Source organism: Pseudorca crassidens, chromosome 8 (assembly GCF_039906515.1).
Source record: "Pseudorca crassidens isolate mPseCra1 chromosome 8, mPseCra1.hap1, whole genome shotgun sequence".
Lineage (NCBI taxonomy): Eukaryota > Metazoa > Chordata > Mammalia > Artiodactyla > Delphinidae > Pseudorca > Pseudorca crassidens.
This window is the reverse complement of record NC_090303.1, coordinates 63,215,195-63,235,830: the sequence shown is the minus strand read 5'-3', so window position 1 is coordinate 63,235,830 and position 20,636 is coordinate 63,215,195. Positions and strand designations below refer to the sequence as shown.

Below are 20,636 nucleotides of genomic sequence, written 5' to 3'. Positions count from 1 at the left end.
AATTAACACAGGATGACCTGGTAGTGATTCTAAGCCTAAAAAGATACTGCTCATTAGTGAATGTATCAATCTTGGTTCTGAATGCTGCAGATAACAGCAAGCAGAGTTTCTCCTTTCTTTATTTCTGAAGCATTCACTTGACCTTCCATCAGTAAGACTGATTTTTCTAATCTGTTCCTGGATATATTAATGGAATACAGTCATGTCCACTCAAGACGAGAAGCAGGTCAATACTGAATATGCTGTGTCCTTGTTGGAACAGTTAAAACTGTTTTATGAACAGCAGTTGTTTACGGACATAGTGTTAATTGTCGAGGGCACTGAATTCCCTTGTCATAAGATGGTTCTTGCAACATGTAGTTCTTACTTTAGGTAAGTACTGTAATCTTGGTTAGTTTGTAATTTCAAATGCAGAATGTTAGCTTGTTTTAATCTTTTAAACACTATTTAAATTTTTAAAAAAAGTTAGGTGTCTTAATGTTTTGCTTAAGTTTTTTATTTGGGGGCTTCCCTGGTGGCGCAGTGGTTGAGAGTCCGCCTGCCGATGCAGGGGACACAGGTTCATGCCCTGGTCCGGGAAGATCCCACATGCCGCGTGTCTGGAGCCTGTGCTCCGCAACGGGAGAGGCCATAACAGTGAGAGGCCTGCGAACCACAAAAAGAAAAAAGTAAAAAACAAAAAAATTTTCTATTTGGGTGATATAGTGCTTGTCAAATCACCTACTTGCGTGTGTAAGTAAGGGGCAGGTGAAATAAGTTTTTACAAAGGATTAAATACAAGAAATACGTTGAAATTAACTAAGGTAAAGTTTTAATGATGGGGAGGCAAAAAGGTTCAGAATACTATTTTTTCATTGAAAGAAAGAAAAACGAATGGGGTAATTTTCACTTACTCTTAAGATTTTAAAATGTTACATTTAGAAAACAGTCATTGTTTATAAATTTAAGAGTTACAGGAGGCTTAATAATAACTTTTAGAAGATAATTGGTACTGTTTAGACATGTTAAGGACTTTTATTTCCTTTGCAAAAATGAGTTCCTTTACTCACTCTTGGTTTCTTTCATCATTTGTGCTATTGTTTTAGCCGTACCAGACTCCTTGCCAGATTGAAATAGTTAATAATTAATAATGTTTTTGTTCTCTGTGCCTCAGAATTTATAAGTTGATTTAGTTATTTGTTTGCTAATTACAAATAAATAAAGCTTAACTTTACATTTTTATGATCTTTTGCAACTTTTAATCTTTTTAAGATAGGTTTCCCTTTATTATGTGTTTCATGGGAGGAAAAGAATTAAGGCGTAGAAATTCCTATATTTGGTCTCTGCCCTTAGGTTGAATTTTTACTTAATATTTGAAAGGGACAGGGAGAATAAAGATGAATGAAATGTGGACCAGTATATTCCTGCTACAAATCTTAGCTGGCATAAGTGGAGATCAGCAATGAAAGTTACCTTCTGCTGCTCCTTAGTGGCAGCTGTAGACAGGACAGGTTTAATCTTGACTTTTCAAGGCTAACATACACGAAGGTGTAGAAACTTAACATTCCTTAGTATAACACATCTCATGATGATTCTAGAAGCTAAGGCCCAAATGTCAGTTGCCTTGCTCTGCCTGCCACTGTTTCAGGTTTAGCTGTGGATATTTCATGCAATTTCAGACATTGATTTTCTTATCTTTGGAAGCTGAGCATATTTGCAAACAGTGGTTCTAGAGAATTTAATGGATCTAGAGGATGCTCAGAATCCTCTTGTGCTTCTACAAATAGAGATTCTTGGATTTCAAACCTAGAAATTATGATTCAGTGGGTCTGAGTTAGAGTTTTAGGATTTGTATGTTTAAGAGCTTCCCAGATGATTGTGATGGTCAGGTTTTTTTGTTTTTGTTTTTTCATATTTATTGACTTAGTAGATGGTGTTAGAAATTCAAGGTTATAGATTCAATCAAACCTGGGTCCATTAGTTCTCCCTTTTTAATGGTTATTAATTACAAATTGATTATCCATTATTGGAATGAGCTATATGCTTTAGTTGTGGATTTTCAGATTGATATTTGTAATCACAGAGTAGAATCTTTTGTGGTAATATTTTAGCAGTCATCTTGTGTAACTTTTAAACCTATGCAGAAAGTGTATCTCCATATTTTCTGAATTGTCATCATCTTTATCAGGAAGTAACACATGGGTTTATGGGTTAGGTATCTTACCTTTTTTTCTTCCGCGCTAAGTCTGTTTTTTATTGTATAGATAAAACACTGTTCTTTAAATTCTCTAGCCCTGAGGTTATTATTTATCTTTAATTGGGTTGGAATTGGTTTTCCTGAAGACCAAGAAGTTTAAGTATTTCATTAATGTTACAATCTTAAAAACAACACATTCTCTTTAAGGCTGCTGTTATTAACTTATCACTAACTAGTTTCCTTTTTTAGCATCCTTGGTGTTCTGAGAGAATATATTCTCCCTAAAGCAAATCAGATACTAAGAAGTAGAAATAATAGTAGAAAGAGTAGTCCTATCCATGTTTGGGCTTAAAGCCATCCATCTTTAAAATCCTGTGTCTGGACCAGTTTCATAATCCACAAGACGAAGACATTTATATATTAATTTTCCCTCCCATATATATTCTCTGGATTGTGTAGATTATTGTTATTGTATATTCCCACAATAATAACCTGATTTTCTCCCAAGTGTTCTTCAACTGGATCCTGCTTTCAGGTTTGTAGATTTTGGTATCCTTACATATAATGTTGCTATCAATCTTTATCATTAGAAATTTACTATTAGAAATTTTCCCTTTTGAAACAGATACATTCCTCCTTTGTAGTTTACCAGTTCCATCCCACTAAGAATCAAAAGAACTTCTGAAATCCAGAGAACCTCTGAAATGGTAGTTTCTTCTTGGTAACATATACACTTCATTTTAGACCCTAAATGAAGGGGATTACTTGAGAATTACTCAACACCTCTTCCACTATGGTAATTTAGCCTCCTATAATATTATGCAATTCAGTATTTACTCTTTCTTTAAAAAGTCTGTTTAAGATTTTTATAATCAAGTTGGCTAGGCTTCTACTAATCTTTGGTCTTCAGGAAGCATAGTTCCTTCACAGAAGTCCATCATTCTGGTGTCATAAACCATAGTCTAGAATAACCAGTCTCAGTGTCATCTGTATAGTCAGCTGTTCCCTTGCCCTACTTCCTCTTTCAAAGTTAACTACCTGCTACTGGCACAGACAGAAAAGCACATGACCCCTAAATCTTGCATTTTTACTCAGAGCTCCTATAGTTCTTTTCAGGTTGCTTTTGTTATTTTCCATTCTCCCGGGCCACACAAGTGAAGCCAGTAGCAATTGGTGTTTTTATTAGTTTCTTGTCACATCTTGGGTATTTTTCAACAGCACTTCCTAATCTCTGTTACTTGGTTGGGTTTATTTATGGCCATTCTGTATTCTTTGGGAGGAAGTTATCAACCACCCTGATTGATGTTTTTGCCACTCTTCCATTCCCTAACTGCCTGAAGTTTAGTTGCTGTTCTTACTGCTCATTCTGAGCTACACTAAAAATCACTAGTGCCTTCCTAATTGCTTTTGCAATGTTTGTTATCCTTGACTACCGTTTTTGACACCCTACCTCTCTTGCCCTGAGTAGCATTGTACTGACTGGCTTGTTCTTATTTCTCTGATGAATGTTTCTCAACCTTCTGTTATTCTTTTTTCTAACACATGTCATTTTGTAGATAATTCACAGTCTTCTGCATTAATGCCTGACCTTCAAAGTTCCAGTTGTATTAAATACTTAACTGATTATTGTATTACTTCCATTTGACTCAGCTGCTCGCACCTCAAACATATCTAAAATTTAACTCACCTTTTTTGCAAGATTAACTGTTTTCCTTGACCTTATAATTTTTCTCTCAATGGTTAACATTTTTTTCAGGTACTTGAAAATAAACAGCTTTGATTCTTTCCCTGTCTACTTCCTACTATAGTCTATTCCATACGTTCAGAAAATCACCAGATCTTGTTGGTTTTTTGTAAAAGCTTTTGTATCCATTTCTGCCAACCTAGCTCAGGTGGTTCTTACTTCTAATCTAGATTATTGCAGTAGCCTCAGAACCCTTTATCCTATCTCCAGCCTTTGGCCCTTGAGGTCTGTCAGTACAAAATATTCATCCTAGAATACATTTTATTATGCTAATAAATCCATGCTGAAAACCCTTCAGTGAACCTTCTTCACTATCTACAATAAAAAGCTCAGACTCGTATGTCTGTGTATGTGTGTGTGTGTGGTTTTTTTTTTTTGGGACATGCTGAGGGGCTTGCGGATCTTACCCCAGCCAGGGATTTGAACTCGGGCCCCGGCAGTGGCACTGGGTCCTAACCACTGGACTGCCAGGGAATTCCCTCCTATATCGCATTTTAAAATCCCTCTGTGGGACTTCCCTGGTGGTCCAGTGGTTAAGACTCTGTGCTGTCCATGCAAGGGGTGCCACTTTGATCCCCTGGTCGGGGAACTGAGAATCTCACATGCCTCAAGGCCAAAAAAAAAAAAAAAAAGCCCTCTGTGATCTGACTGCCACTTATCTTTCCGATGTTTTTCATGAGCCCTTATGTTCAGCAATGTCACTGGGAAAAACAGTTCTTATGTTCTACCCTGACTCACTGTTTTATCCATTTTAAAGCCTTTCTCATCTTCTTGTCCTTGAGGTTGCCCAGGCTAGTTCTTGTGCTACCCACTTATGATCACTATAGGCATTTCTGTATATGCAACAATATTCTTTGTTTTCTTACCTCTTCCATGTATATGGGCATTTTACTTTGTATTCTCCACAACACTAATTGCCTTTCCAGCATATTTTCCTGCATGTAATTTTTAGGAAACTGTTCTGCATATTTTTAGGAAATCATTTGAGTAAATGAAATTTTTAACGGCTTTATTGAGATCAAATTTACACACAATTAAATGAATTTTAGTATCTTTACAATTTAATTTGAAACATTTCCATCACTTTGTGCCAATTTACAGTCACTCACTGTTCTTACCCACAGCCCTAGGCAACCACTAATCTCCCTTCTGCCTCTATATATTTGCCTCATATATATTTGTATACACATCATACAGTATGTGTCTTTTGTATCTGCCTTTTTTTCACTGAGCATAATGATTTTGAGGTTTGTGTTGTAGCACGTATAATAGAGTTCCTTTTTATTGCTGAATTCCTGTATGACTATAAGGATTAAATTAGTTTTGATGTTATCACTCAGAATGGCACAGTGGAGTAGTTTGGTATATCTTTGGCACTGGATTATAATTTTCTGTTGTTTCCCTTGAAAGCTTTCCCTATAAGTTGTCCATCAGCAAATACCCTAAATAAACATTCCATATTGTCTAGTTTTTCTTTTTAGCCTTACATTTGTTTTCCCCATCTCTACTATAGGGCCATGTTCATGAGTGGACTAAGTGAAAGCAAACAGACACACATACACCTGAGGAATGTGGATTCAGCCACCTTACAGATAATAATAACGTACGCATACACGGGTAACCTGGCAATAAATGACAGCACTGTAGAACAACTTTACGAAACAGCTTGCTTCCTGCAGGTAAGCCGTTTTTTCAGTCTTACAGCTATGTAATTTTATTGCAGATTTTAGAAGGTAAAACTCTTTTTAAAATACGTAAGGAAAAAACAATAGGATTTGATCAGCTAATAAACTTAGTTTTATGATGGGAACTTGACTAAAAAGATAGGTGAAAATTTCATATTAGTTTCATAGTCTGCCTAATATACCACAGGATTTAGATTTCAAGTAAAAGAAATTTTTAACAGCATTTGTTAAATTTAAGTGCTTCAGTTTTTTGGCTAGAAGCTTAGATGTGCTAATTTTTGATGGTTTTTTCACAGAAAATGTCAAGATTCTTATGGAAGTTATCAAACATAAATGTTCATAATAGCCATGAGACCTTACTGAGCTATTAAGGAAAATTATTTAAACTAAAATAAAAAGTGATGATTGATATATTTACATATGATAAGCTATTTCACTGTGTTTCCCCTTCAACTTTTTTTCTTTTTTGGCTGTGCCGCGTGGCTTGCGGGATCTTAGTTCCCCGACCAGGGATTGAACCTGGGGCCCCTGCAGTAGAAGTGCAGAATCTCAACCACTGAACCACCAGGGAATGCCCCCCCTTCAACATTTAACTTTAAGAGGAATATAAAAATATTTTCCTCATTTTTTCCAAAGGGAGAAATAAAGTTTCTCCAAAGGGAGAAACTTTAAAGGTTAAATTCTGGGAGTACAGTTCATGATACCTAGTAGGTACTTGATAAATGTGTGCTGAATAAATGTGAATGATGCCAGTCGAATGCCAGTTTCTGGGTGTAACTCTGGGAACCAGAACTCAGTCTGTCCATGCCTTAAGTACCTATCTTCCTTTTTAGTTCTGTATTCTTCCCCCCCCACCCATAAACTGTGCAGTGTCCTACTATAGCTATAACTCTGGGGACACTGAAGTCATTGTAGCTTCCTGGTGCTTTAGAACGGAAGACATTCACATCCTAAATCCAAACCTAAAAGGGAGAAATGCCTACTGTAAGAACTGTCTTTCTTCCATAGCTTATATGTTTTCATTACCTTTTTAAATTTTTTAGCAATTCTAAAAGCAAGTTTTTTTAGAATTGCTAAAAAATTGAGGAATTTTAAGAAATTTGGATTCCAGAACATTGTTATTATAGTGATACCTTTCCTTATAATTTTTTTCTATCATGTTAATGAAACCTATAGGCATATGCTTGGCCAAATGCAAAACAGCACTCTGCCTCTGGGAGTAAGTTGCCCTGGCAAGCCTGGGAATGTGGCATTTTATGACTACCAACATGGCTTTTACTATTAACCACATGAAATGATGTTTTTATATGCCAGGTTCTGTACTAATGCTTTATATAGGTTCTCATCTAATTCTTAAAATAATCACTTGTAAGGAAGGATTTCCCCATCCTACACAGGAGAAAGCTGAGGCTTAGAGAAGTAAAGCTACTTGTCTGATATTGTACAAGTGTTGACTGGCCAATCCAGGTTTTGAATCCAAGCAACCTGACTTCTTATCACAAACTGCTTCTAGTCAATCACTGTGTCATTGAATAAGTATAGTAGGTAGCACTTCTGACTCAAGATCTACTGTTTCTTAAGAAACAACAAATCTAGGAAAGTTAGAGTGGCTAAGATGGGTCGTTTAAATATAGGTAATTTGTAATTGCACATGAATATATTCTTTTGATTGGTTATCCTACTGCTCCATGTAAGAAAGGCAAATAATAACTACTGTTAGGCATTGTGTATGATTTTCTGCTTCTATATGACTGTCTTGTCCATGTTAAGAAAACCAGATTCCAGCTTCTCAACAGTAATCATTTCCTATACTGATTTACATTGTTTTCATTTGGTTCTCTCAATTACATATTTTGCTAGGCTTTAAAAAATACATAACTTATGCATGAATTCATTTCTTTCCCTTTCCCTTTAAGGCTGTTTAGGTTTTTAAGAGCCTATTTAATGTTATACTACTGACTCCTAAATAGGGCAGTTAAGTAGGCCACTGGACAGGAAGACGAAATGCAAAACTATGCATAGTCTTCTAATTTTATTATTACTGGAAGATTATCTCTTAGCCCAAACATGTGTATCTAAAAATAAAAACTATAGTATAGGGATCTGATTAATATACCTGTGTGTTACATAAAAATAAAATTTGTCTAGCCTGCCTTTATCAGCCTTTTTTTTCCCTTCTATTTTAGGTAGAAGATGTGTTACAACGTTGTCGAGAATATTTAATTAAAAAGATAAATGCAGAGAACTGTGTGCGATTGTTGAGTTTTGCTGATCTGTTCAGTTGTGAGGAATTAAAACAAAGTGCTAAAAGGATGGTGGAGCACAAGTTCACTGCTGTGTATCACCAGGAAGCTTTCATGCAGCTGTCACATGACTTACTGATAGACATTCTCAGTAGTGACAATTTGAACGTAGAAAAGGAGGAGACAGTTCGTGAAGCTGCTATGCTGTGGCTAGAGTACAACACAGAATCACGATCCCAGTATTTGTCTTCAGTTCTTAGCCAAATCAGAATTGATGCACTTTCAGAAGTAACACAGAGAGCTTGGTTTCAAGGTCTGCCACCCAATGATAAGTCTGTAGTTGTTCAAGGTCTGTATAAGTCCATGCCCAAGTTTTTCAAACCAAGACTTGGAATGACTAAAGAAGAGATGATGATTTTCATTGAAGCATCTTCAGAAAATCCTTGTAGTCTTTACTCTTCTGTCTGTTACAGCCCCCAAGCAGAAAAAGTTTACAAGCTATGCAGCCCACCAGCTGATTTACATAAGGTTGGGACCGTTGTAACTCCCGATAATGACATCTATATAGCAGGTGGTCAAGTTCCTCTGAAAAATACAAAAACAAATCACAGTAAAACAAGCAAACTTCAGACTGCCTTTAGAACTGTGAATTGCTTTTACTGGTTTGATGCACAGCAAAATACCTGGTTTCCAAAGACCCCGATGCTTTTTGTCCGCGTAAAGCCATCTTTGGTTTGCTGTGAAGGCTATATCTATGCAATTGGAGGAGATAGTGTAGGTGGAGAACTTAACCGGAGGACCGTAGAAAGATATGACACTGAGAAAGATGAATGGACAATGGTAAGCCCTTTGCCTTGTGCTTGGCAGTGGAGTGCAGCAGTTGTGGTTCATGACTGCATTTACGTGATGACACTGAACCTCATGTATTGTTATTTTCCAAGGTCTGATTCATGGGTAGAAATGGCCATGAGACAGACTAGCAGGTCTTTTGCTTCAGCTGCAGCTTTCGGTGATAAAATTTTCTATATTGGAGGGTTGCACATTGCTACCAATTCTGGCATAAGACTCCCCTCTGGCACTGTAGATGGGTCTTCAGTAACTGTGGAAATCTATGATGTGAATAAAAATGAGTGGAAAATGGCAGCCAACATCCCTGCTAAGAGGTACTCAGATCCCTGTGTTAGAGCTGTTGTGATCTCAAATTCTCTTTGTGTGTTTATGCGAGAAACCCACTTAAATGAGAGAGCTAAGTATGTCACTTACCAATATGATCTGGAACTTGACCGGTGGTCTCTGCGGCAGCATATATCTGAACGTGTACTGTGGGACTTAGGGAGAGATTTTCGATGCACTGTGGGGAAACTTTATCCATCCTGCCTTGAAGAATCTCCATGGAAACCACCAACTTATCTTTTTTCACCGGATGGAACAGAGGAGTTTGAACTGGATGGAGAAATGGTTGCACTACCATCTGTATAGTCAGGAGTTCAGGGAGTGCACGTCTGATCTATTTGCTTTGTCATTTTCTTTGCTAAATGAGAGAGGCTATGAAAGGACTGAATATGAGCACATAAAAATCTATCTTTGATAAATTTTATTTTTATGCCCTACTTAATATTTGCATCAGTATAATATATATCAGTGAGTCTTAAAAAAGATATGCTTCCATAATATGAAATAGATTATCCAATAATTGAGAAACTTTTATGTGTATCATGAGCATAAAAATCTGGATTATCTAACATTGTTAGCCCTGTGTATGTACAGTTCCAAAAGTTCTCTTATTAAAGTAGTTTCCTGTTCCTAGTGTGGTATATCGCAAATTATGCTGAGGTTATTTTATTATATGTATTTCATTCCTGTGCTTCTGTTCTGAAGTCCTGGAATAGTTTTTTTCGGTGTAGTTAATTGAGCTGCACTTAACACTAATGTCCATGTTGGTATTAGAAATGTTGTCTAAATCCTATAGTTGAGGAAGATCTTCCATTTTATGGTATTGCACAGGGAAAGTATGACTGCAGGATCAGTCTAACTATTAGGTGCATGTATTCTCTTTTCACTAACTTATACTTGTCTATCTAGAATACAGGTCTTCCAATCAGCTGGTCATTTACCAGGTGTGGACTTAAGTTGCTGGGCTTGCAATAAGAATTGCTAGTCCCTCATTGTGCGGGTCTGTGTGGAGCTTTAATCAGTAAATGCCTCCACTTTCTGTATTACATTAACATTGGCTCATGCATATAACTACCTGCTGCTGTCGTATTTCTCCATCTTAAAGATTTAGAGTGGGTTAACCAGGTCATTACATCTTAATTTAATAACAAACATTACTGTAGAGTGATTGTGTATAGATATTCGTTAGCTGTCAGGGTGTGTTTTTTTTTAACCTGTTGTGTGTGGGGGGTAGGATTAGAAAGGTGAACTGTTCAGGAATTCTCTGCACTAGTGGTGCAGAAGAGCAGATAACTAGTGCTGCTCTGGCATTAATCCCAGGAACCACTAGCAGTAGCGGGGTGCCGCCAATCTAACATGAGCACAGGTGCTTCATGACAAACATTACTAGCATGTTCAACTGCATAATGTTCTGGCACTGTATTTTGAATGACATTAATTTATTAAATAAATTGTATATATTCAATATCTGTTTTTCTTTTGTGATGCTTTTAGTTGTGCTTTTAGTTTGTTTTACGGAGTCAGCTTAGTTTGTGACAGGTGATTTCTTCAGAATTTTGTTGATTATATGATATTTGTCTGATTTGAGCCTTACTGTAGGAACACAAATTACATAAAAAGTAAGAGGCAAACCAGAGCCTAATGTTACAAAAAAAAAAAGATTTTTAGTTATTTGAATGGGCCTTGTCCTCTTTCACATACGGTTTTTTCTGCCTCAAACACTCTTCCCCTTTGACTGGTTAGCTCTCAAGTGATTATACATCCTAGTTTGTGCCTGTTTTCCCTTTCACTTTGAAAAGTGTCCCTGTTTGGATAGTAAATGATATGGTAACCCTGGCTGAATTCAGTTTACACTTCAGGTAACTTCCTCCAACTGGCTTAAAAAAAAAATTCTATTGATACTACCATGAGTTCCCTTTGTTTAACTCTCAACTGTGGGATTTCCCTGGTGGCCCAGTGGTTAAGACTCTGTGCTCCCAATGCAGGGGGCCTGGGTTCCATCCCTGGTCAGGGAACTAGATCCTGCATGCTGCAACTTAAAAAAAAAAAAAAAAGATCCTGCAAGCCACAACTAAGACCCAGTGCAGCCAAATAAATAATTTTTGAAAAAAAAAAAAAAAGAATAAATCTCAATTGTACCCCATATTACCCAATACTCGTTAAACTATCTTATACTTATCGATTGTTTTCACCACTGCCGTGAGGGCAAGGGCTTGTGCCTACCCTATTTCTGCATCCTCAACATCTAATAATGCGTGGCACATAGGCATGCAATAAAACCTGTATAAAGGCATGCATAGGTCACAAGGGGAATCTGAATTACAGTAAATCATTCAGACTACTATTTTGGAATTGCAGTAATTATTGGAGTATCTGACAGTATGGAAAAGGATTTGTCAGTAGATTAACATCAAATGAGCTGGCATTAAAAACAAAATTTCCAGGGCTTCCCTGGTGGCACAGTGGTTAAGAATCTACCTGCCAATGCAGGGGACACGGGTTCGGTCGCTGGTCTGGGAAGATCTGACATGCCGCAGAGCAACTAAGCCTGTGTGCCACAACTACTGAGCCTGCGCTCTAGCGCCTGTGACCCACAGCTACTGAAGCCTGCAAGCCACAGCTACTGAAGCCTGCATGCCACAACTGCTGAAGCCCGCGAGCCACAACTACTGAAGCCCGTGCACCTAGAGCCCGTGCTCTGCAACAAGAGAAGCCACCACAATGAGAAGCCCACGCACCTCAACCAAGAGTAGCCCCCATTCACCACAACTAGAGAAAGCCCGCATGCAGCAACGAAGACCCAATGCAGCCAAAAATAATAAATAAAATAAAAATTAAAACACAAACTTTCCAAAACAAAAACCCCCACAAACTTTCCAACAATATAAAAAGGATTTAACCAAGTGGGGTTTATCTCAGGAATGAAAGGTTGGTTTAACATCTGAAAATCACATAATATATTAACAGAATAAAAGAGAAAAATCATATCATTTCAATAAACAAAAATTATTTGACAAAATCCAAGGACCATTTGTGATATATATATATTTATAGAGGTACTAGAAGAAACATGGATTAATTCCTCTATAATGAGTAGGGAAAACTTTCCTAATAATAGCTCAAATTCCAGAAGTAATAAGACAAAATGTAATTTCACATACAAAAAAATAAAACTTTGGTATAGAGTAAGACACCTAGGCAAGACACCATAGGCAAAGTAAGAAGACAACAATACAGGAAAAAAATTTCAAGTGGTAGTATCTCTAATATCTTTAAAGAGCATATAAAAATAAAAAGGCCAAGATCTTTAAGAAATTGAGCTTCTGAGGTGAAAAATAAACCATATAATATATGCTAAGAGAAACACACAATAAAACCAACACTGAGATGCTATTTATCATGTATTGGCAAAAATCCAAAAGTTTGAATACTGTTGGTGGAGAAACAAGCACACCCATACATTCCTGATAGTCCTGCAAAATATGGTAGCTGTGGGAGATTTGACAATACTGGTAAAATAACCCTTTGATCACAATCCTGTATCTAGGGATCTCTCCCAAAGATAAACTGGCAAAAGTATTTTTTAAATGTATGCACAGGTCTGTTATTCCTTACAACAGTATTTGTAATAGCAAAAAGGCCAGAAACAACACAAAATCCATCAGCAGTTGGTTAAATCAGGATTGGTTAAATAATGTCAGATCCATAAAGTAGATCTCCAGAATATATCATTAAAGGGCAAAGTGGAGAAAAGTGTGTATATACAGTAAAATGTACATTATTTACAAAATTTGCTATGTGTTTAAGCTAAAAAGATAAATATAAACATTTTTAAATGGTTAACTAGAGGGAAAGGAAAAGAACAGTATGAGGGTTAAAAATAGAAGTCTTCTTTGAACATACCTTGTTTTATAAATTTGACTTTGGAATTATGTAAATATTTTACATAATTTTAAAACAAAATTAAAATTAAAGATTTTAAGATGAAGCAAAAGAATCTAAATTAGTATATGGGGGTGGCATAACCCCACAAAAAGGAAGTTTCAATCAACTTAAAACAGTAATTTGTGCATCCCTAGTGGAATAAACCCTAAGGAAAAAAAAGGAAAAAAAAACTTTAACTTTTTTTAGTCACATTATTAGTGGTAGTGTTGGTATTAGTATTCTAATACTATTGTGTGTGTATTGTGGTTAAAGCAAATGAGTAATAATATAACCTGTTATTACTAGAATCTTCTTAGAACTGGAATTCCCTGCAGAGGAGAAAGGAAGAGTAGAAGAGGATAAGTAAAACCCTGATAAAACCCTATACAAATTCATAATACATTAAAAAATTTTTTTTTCTCCTTTCTGTTGAACAGGCCTCAAAACAGTCACCAATCCTATGGCAGTGAGCATCCTAGCCCATGGACGGTAGTCTTGAAATAATACTTCCCACTAAAGGAAACAAAGATTCTTGACAAAAAAAAAAAAAAGGCTAATTCCAGATGTGAGACAAGAAATGTACAAAGGAGGCTATGAGTTAGAGATAAGATGGCAGAGTAGAAGGACTTGAGCTCACCTCCTCTCATGAAAAACACCAAAATCACAACTAACTGCTGAACAACCATCAACAAAAAAGACTCGAACCTACTAAAAGTGATAGTCTACATCCAAAGACAAAAAGAAGCCATGATGAGATGGTAGGAGGGGTGCTTTCATGATATAATCAAATCCCATACCTGCCAGGTGGGCAACCCACAACCTGGAAAATAATTATATTGCAGACAGAGTTTCTCCCACAAGAGTGCAAGTTCTGAGCCCCACATCAGGCTTCTCAGCCTGGGGGTCTTGCATCAGGAGGAGGAGCCCCCAGAGCATTTGGCTTTGAAGGCCAGCAGGGCTTGAGTGCCTGAGCTCCACAGGACTGGGGGAAACAAAGGCTCCACTCTTAGAGGACACACACAAGGTTTCACATGCACTGGGAGCTTGGGCCAGACCTACCTGTGGGTCTTGGAGGGTCTCCTGGGGGAGGCAGAGGTCAGCCGTGGCACACGGTGGGGGCAAGGACACTGGTGGTGGAGGCCCCAGTGAATATTCATTGGCATGAGCTCTCCTGGAGGTCACCAGTTTGGTACTGAGACCTGGCCCCATCCAATAGCCTGCAGTCTCCAGTGCTGGGACACCTCAGGCCAAACAACCAACTGAGTGGGAACACAGCCCCACCCATCAGCAGACAGGCTGCCTAAAGTAGTCCTGATCCCACAGTTGCCTCTACACATATCCCTTGACACGGCCCTACCCACAAGAGGCAGGACACCCAGCTCCACGCACCAGTGGCCACAAACACAGAAAGTTAGACAAAAAGAGTCGGCAGAGAAATATGTTGCAGACAAAGGAACAAGATAAAACTCCAAAAGACCAACTAAATGAAGTGGAGATAGGCAATCTTCCTGAAAAAGAATTCAGAGTAATGATAGTAAAGATGATCCAAGATCTCAGAAAAAGAATGGAGGCATAGACCAAGAAGATAAATGAAATGTTTTACAAATAGCTAGAAGATGTAAAGAACAAACAAACAGATGAACAATACAATAACCAAAATGAAAAATACACAAGAAGGAGTTAATAGCAGAATAAATGAGGCAGAAGAACGAATAAGTGAGCTGGAAGACAGATTGGTGGAAATCACTGCTGTGGAGCAGAAGAAAAAAGAATGAAAAGAAATAAGGACAGTCTAAGAGATCTCTGGGACAACATCAAATACACCAACGTTTGCATTGTAGGGGTCCCAGAAGGAGAAGAGAGAGAAAACGGGCCTGAGAAAATATTCGAAAAGATAATAGCCGAAAAGTTCCCTAACATGGAAAAAGAAACACTCAAGTGCAGGAAGCGCAGTCCCACAAAGGATAAAACCAAGGAGGAACACATCAAGACACATATTAATCAAATTCACAAAAATTAAAAACAAAGAGAAAATATTAAAAGGAACAAGAGAAAAGCAGTAAATAACATACAAGGGAATCCCCAAGAGGTTATCGGCTGATTTCTCAGCAGAAACCCTGCAGGTCAGAAGGTAATGGCATGACATATTTAAAGAGAAGAAAGAGAAAAACCTACAACCAAGAATATGCTACCCAGCAAGGCTCTTGTTCAGAGTTGATGGACAAGTCAAAAGCTTTACAGGCAACCAAAAGCTAAGAGAATTCAGCATGACCAGACCAGCTTTGCAACAAATGCTAAAGGAACTTCTCTAGATGGAAAAGAAAGGCCACAGCTAGAAACAAGAAAATTATGAATGGGAAAGCTCACCAGTAAAGGCAAACATACAGCAAGGTAGGAAATCATCCACACACAAATACGATATCAAAACCAGCAACTGTGAGAAAGGAGAGTACAAATGCAGGATATTGGAAATGCATTTGAAATTAAGAGACTAGCAACTTAACACAATCTTGTATATATATAGACTGCTATATCAAAACATCATGGTAACCACAAACCAAAAATCTACAATACATACACACACACACAAAAGAAAAAGCAATCCAAACACAACACTAAAGATAGCCATCAAATCACAAAAGAAGAGAACAAAAGAGAAGGGGAAGAAAAAAAGACCTACAAAAAAAATCATAACAATTAAAATGGCAATGGGAACATAATATCAATAATTACCTTAAATGTAACAGACTAAATACTCCAATCAAGTCATAGACTGGCTGAATGGATACAAAAGGAGGACCTGTATACATGCTGTCTACAAGAGACCCATTTCAGATGTAGGGACAAACACAGGCAAAGTGAGGGGATGGAAAAAGGTATTCCATGCAAATGGAAATAAAAAGAAAGGTTGAGTAGTAATACCCATATCAGACAAAATAGACTTTAAAATAAAGATTGTTACAAGAGACAAAGAAGGACACTCCATAATGATCAAGGGATCAATCCAAGAAGAAGATATAACAATTGTAAACATATATGCACCCAATGGACTTCCCTGGTGGCGCAGTGGTTGAAAGTCCACCTGCTAGTGCAGGGTACATGGGTTCGAGACCTGGTCCGGGAAGATTCCACATGCTGTAGAGCAACTAAGCCCGTGCACCAAAACTACTGAGCCTGCGCTCTAGAGCCCGCAAGCCACAACTACTGAGCCCATGTGCCACAACTACTGAAGCCCACATGCCTAGAGCCCGTGCTCCGCAATGAGAAGCCACTGCAACGAGAAGCCCGCACACCGCAACGAAGAGTAGCCCCCGCTTGCCACAACTAGAGAAAAGCCTGGGGGCAGCAATGAAGACCCAACGCAGCCAAAAATAAACAAATATATATATATATATATGCACCCAACATAGGAGAACCTCAATATATAAGGCAAATGCTAACAGGCCATAAAAGGAAAAAATCGACAGTAACACAATAACAGTGGGGGACTTTAACACCCCACTTTCATCAATGGACAGATCATCCAGACAGAAAATCACTAAGGAAACACAGGCTTTAAATGACACATTAGACCAGATGGACTTAATTGATAATTACAGAACATTCCATCCCAAAGCAGCAGAATACATATTTTTCTCAAGTGCACATGGAACATTCTCCAGGACAGATCACATGCTGCACCACAAAGCAAGACTCGGTAAATTTACAAAAATTGAAATCATATCAAGCATCTTTTCTGACCACTATGCACTATGAGATTAGAAATCAATTATAAGAATAAAACTGTAAAAAACACAAGCACATGGAAGCTAAACAATATGTTACTAATCAACCAAGGGATCACAGAAGAAATCAAAGAGGTAATCAAAAAATACCTAGAGACAAATGAAAATGAACACAGTGAGCCAACATCTATGGGATGCAGCAAGGGCAGTCCTCAGAGGGAATTTTACAGCAATACAATCTTACCTCAGGAAACAAGAAACATCTCAAATTAACAACCTAAAATTACACCTAAAGCAACTAGAGAAAGAAAAACAAACAAAACCCAAAGTTAGTAGAAGGAAAGAAATCATAAAGATCAGAGCAAAAATAAAGGAAATAGAAACAAAGAAAAATATAGAAAACATCAATAAACGAAAAGCTGGTTCTTTGGAAAGATAAACAAAATTGATAAACCTTTAGCCAGAGGCATCAAGAAAAAAGGGAGAGATCTGAAATCAATAAAATTAAAAATAAAGAAGATACAACTGACACCACGGATATACAAAGGATCATAAGAAAGTACTACAAGCAACAATATGCCAGTAAAATGGACAACCTAGAGGAAATGGACAAATTCTTAGAAATGTATAACCTTCCAAACCTGAACCAGAAAGAAATAGAAAATATGAATAGACCAATCACAAGTACTGAAATTGAAACTGTGATTTAAAAACCTACAACAAACAAAAGTCCAAGACCAGATGGTTTCACAGACGAATTCTATCAAACATTTAGAGAAGAGTTAACACCTATCCTTCTGAAACTATTCTAAAAAACTGCAGAGGAAGGAACACTCCCAAACTCATTCTATGAGGCCACCATCACCCTGATTACAAAATGAGACAAAGATACCACAAAAAAAAGAAAATTATAGGCTAATGAACATAGATACAAAAATCCTCAACAAAATACTAGCAAACAGAATCCAACAACACATTAAAAGGATCATACAGCATGATCAAGTGGGATTTATCCCAGGGATGCAAAGGTTTTTTAATATCTGCATATCATTCAGTGTGATACAAATTTATCTTTTTTCAAAAAAAAGTCTTTTAATTGTTCAAAATAGCACAAAATGACATCACACTATGGTAATATTGAGTCACGGGGGTTACTCTACAATAGATGAACAGGCTTACAGTTTCCAGAAATGAGAGATCAAAGGGTGGTTGGGAATAGGGATGGGGGAAAACAATGAGACCAGGCAGTGGGCTCCAAGGTGACCAAACGTGACGTTCTCCACACATTAACAAATTGAAGAATAAAAAACATATGATCATCTCAATAGATGCAGAACAAGATTTTGATAAAATTCAACACTGATTTATGATAAAAAGTCTCCAGAAAGTGGGCATAGAGGGAACCTACCTCAACATAATAAAGGCCATATATGACAAGCTCACAGCTAACAACATACTCCCAGTGGTGAAAAGTTGAAAGCGTTTCCTCTAAGATCAGGAGCAAGACCAGGATGTCCATTCTTGCCACTCTTACTCAACATAGTTCTGGAAGTCCTAGCCATGGCAATCAGAGAAGAAAAAGAAAGAAAAGGAATACAAATTGGAAAAGAAGAAGTAAAACTGTCACTGTTTGCAGATGACAAGATACTATACACAGAAATCCTAAAGATGCTATACCAGAAAACTACTAGTGCTCATCAAAGAATCTGGTGAAGTCACCGGATACAAAATTAATACACAGAAATCTCTCGCATTTCTTTTTTTTTTTTAACATTTATTATTTATTTGGCTGCAGCAGGTCTTAGTTGTAGGACGTGGGATCTTCATTGCAGCACGCGGGATGTTCACTGCAGCATGTGGGCTCTTTTAGTTGCAGCATGTGGGCTCTTTTAGTTGCAGCATGCCAGATCTAGTTCCCTGACCAGGGATCGAACCCAGGCCCCCTGCATTGGGAGCACAGAGTCTTAACCGCTGGACCACCAGGGAAGTCCCTCTTGCATTTCTATACAGTTAACAACAAAGGATAAGAAAGAGAAATTAAGGAAACAATCCCACTTACCATCACAAAGAATAAAATACTTAGGAATAAACCTACCTAAGGAGGCAAAAAACCTGTACTCGAAAACTATGAGACACTGATGAAAGCAACTGAAGATGACACAAACAGATGGAAAGATAGACCACATTCTTGGATTGGAAGAATCAATACGGTCAAAATGATTATACTACCCAAGGTAATCCAGATTCAATGCAATCCTTATCAAACACCAATGGCATTTTTCACTAGAACAAAAGTTTTTAATTTGTATGGAATCACAAAAGACCCTGAATAACCAAAGCAATCCTGAGAAAGAAAAACAGAACTGGAGGAATCAGGCTCCCTGACTTCAGACTATACTACAAAGCTACAGTAATAAAAACAGTATGGTATTGTCACAAAAAGAAAATATAGCTCAATGGGATAGGACAGAAAGCCCAGAAATAAACTCATGTACCTATGGTCAATCTATGACAAAGGAGGCAAGAATATACAATGGAGAAAAGACAATCACTTCAATAAGTGGTGCTGGGAAAACTGGACAGCTACATGTAAAAGAATGAAATTAGAACATTCTCTAACACCATACACAAAAATAAACTCAAAATGGATTAAAGACTTAAATGTAAGACCGAATACTATTTAAAACTCTTAGAGGAAAACTTAGGGCACTCTTTGACATAAATTGCAGCAATATCTTTTTGGATCCACTTCCTAGAGTAATGAAAATAAAAACAAAAATAAACAAATGGGACCTAATTAAACTTAAAAGCTTCTGCACAGCAAAGGAAACTATAAATAAAATGAAAAGACAATCCTCAGAATGGGAGAAAATATTTGCGAACAATGCAACCAACAAGGGATTAATCTCCAACATATACAAACAGCTCAATATCAAAAAAAAAAACCCAATCAAAAAAATGGACAGAAGATCTAAATAGACATTTCTCCAAAGAAGACATACAGATGGCCAAAATCACATGACAAGATGCTCAACATCCCTAATTATTAGAGAATGCAAATCAAAACTACAGTGAGGGCTTCCCTGGTGGCACAGTGGTTGAGAGTCCGTCTGCCAATGCAGGGGACACGGGTTCGTGCCCCGGTCCGGGAAGATCCCACAAGCCGTGGAGCGGCTAGGCCCGTGAGCCATGGCCACTGAGCCTGCACGTCCGGAGCCTGTGCTCCGCAACGGGAGAGGCCACAACAGTGAGAGGCCCGCGTACCGCAAAAAAAAAAAAAAAAAAGAAAAACTACAGTGAGGTATCACTTCACACCGGTCAGAATGGCCATCATCAAAAAGTTTACAAACAATAAATGCTGGAGAGGGTGTGGAGAAGAGGGAACTCTCCTACACTGTTGGTGGGAATGTAAATTGGTACAACCACTATGGAGAACAGCATAGGGGTTCCTTAAAAAACTAAAAATAGAACTAGCATATATGATCCAGTAATCCCTCTCCTGGGCATATATCTGGAGTAAACCATAATTACAAAAGATACATGCACCCCGATGTTTCACTGCAGCACTATTTACAATATCCAAGACATGGAAGCAACCTAAATGTCCATCAACACAGGAATGGATAAACAAGATGTGATACACACACACACACAATGGAATATTACTCAGCCATAAAAAAGAATGAAATAATACCATTTGCAGCAACATGAATGGACCTAGAGATTATCATACTAAGTGAAGTCAGTCAGACAAAGACAAATATCATATGATGTCACTTATATGTGGAATCTAAACAAATGATACAAATGAACTTATTTACAAAACAAAAACAGACCTACAGACTTCAAAAACAAACTTATGGTTACCAAAGGGGAAAGGTGGGAGGGGAGAGGGATAAATTAGGAGTTTGGGATTAACATATACACAGTACTATAAATAAAATAGATAAATCGGGCTTCCCTGGT

General features: G+C 37.5%; 2 protein-coding genes, 1 non-coding gene and 1 pseudogene across 4 annotated transcripts in view; 1 reads left to right on the top strand and 3 right to left on the bottom strand.

The window, feature by feature from the left end:
• Positions 1-9: 9 nt before the first annotated feature.
• Positions 10-10,488, top strand: KBTBD2 (kelch repeat and BTB domain containing 2). The gene is made up of 3 exons (XM_067746682.1): positions 10-372; positions 5,434-5,599; positions 7,792-10,488. Exons 1-3 carry the CDS (start codon positions 203-205, stop codon positions 9,325-9,327), a joined length of 1,872 nt encoding a protein of 623 aa, XP_067602783.1. The 5' UTR covers positions 10-202; the 3' UTR covers positions 9,328-10,488.
• The window catches only part of AVL9 (AVL9 cell migration associated), a 98,975-nt gene continuing 83,251 nt past the window's right edge, over positions 4,913-20,636 (bottom strand). The window contains exon 19 of one of the 2 annotated variants that reach the window (XR_010945580.1): positions 4,913-8,433. The gene's annotated coding sequence lies outside the window, so the exon portion shown is untranslated. Of the gene's footprint in view, positions 18,225-20,636 lie in introns of both variants that reach the window. The other variant, XR_010945579.1, reaches the window with a different exon arrangement.
• The window catches only part of LOC137229174 (V-type proton ATPase 21 kDa proteolipid subunit c'' pseudogene), a 29,476-nt pseudogene continuing 13,752 nt past the window's right edge, over positions 4,913-20,636 (bottom strand).
• Positions 6,104-6,176, bottom strand: TRNAR-UCU (transfer RNA arginine (anticodon UCU)). Its single transcript has one exon. It is a non-coding gene; the product is annotated as a tRNA-Arg (tRNA).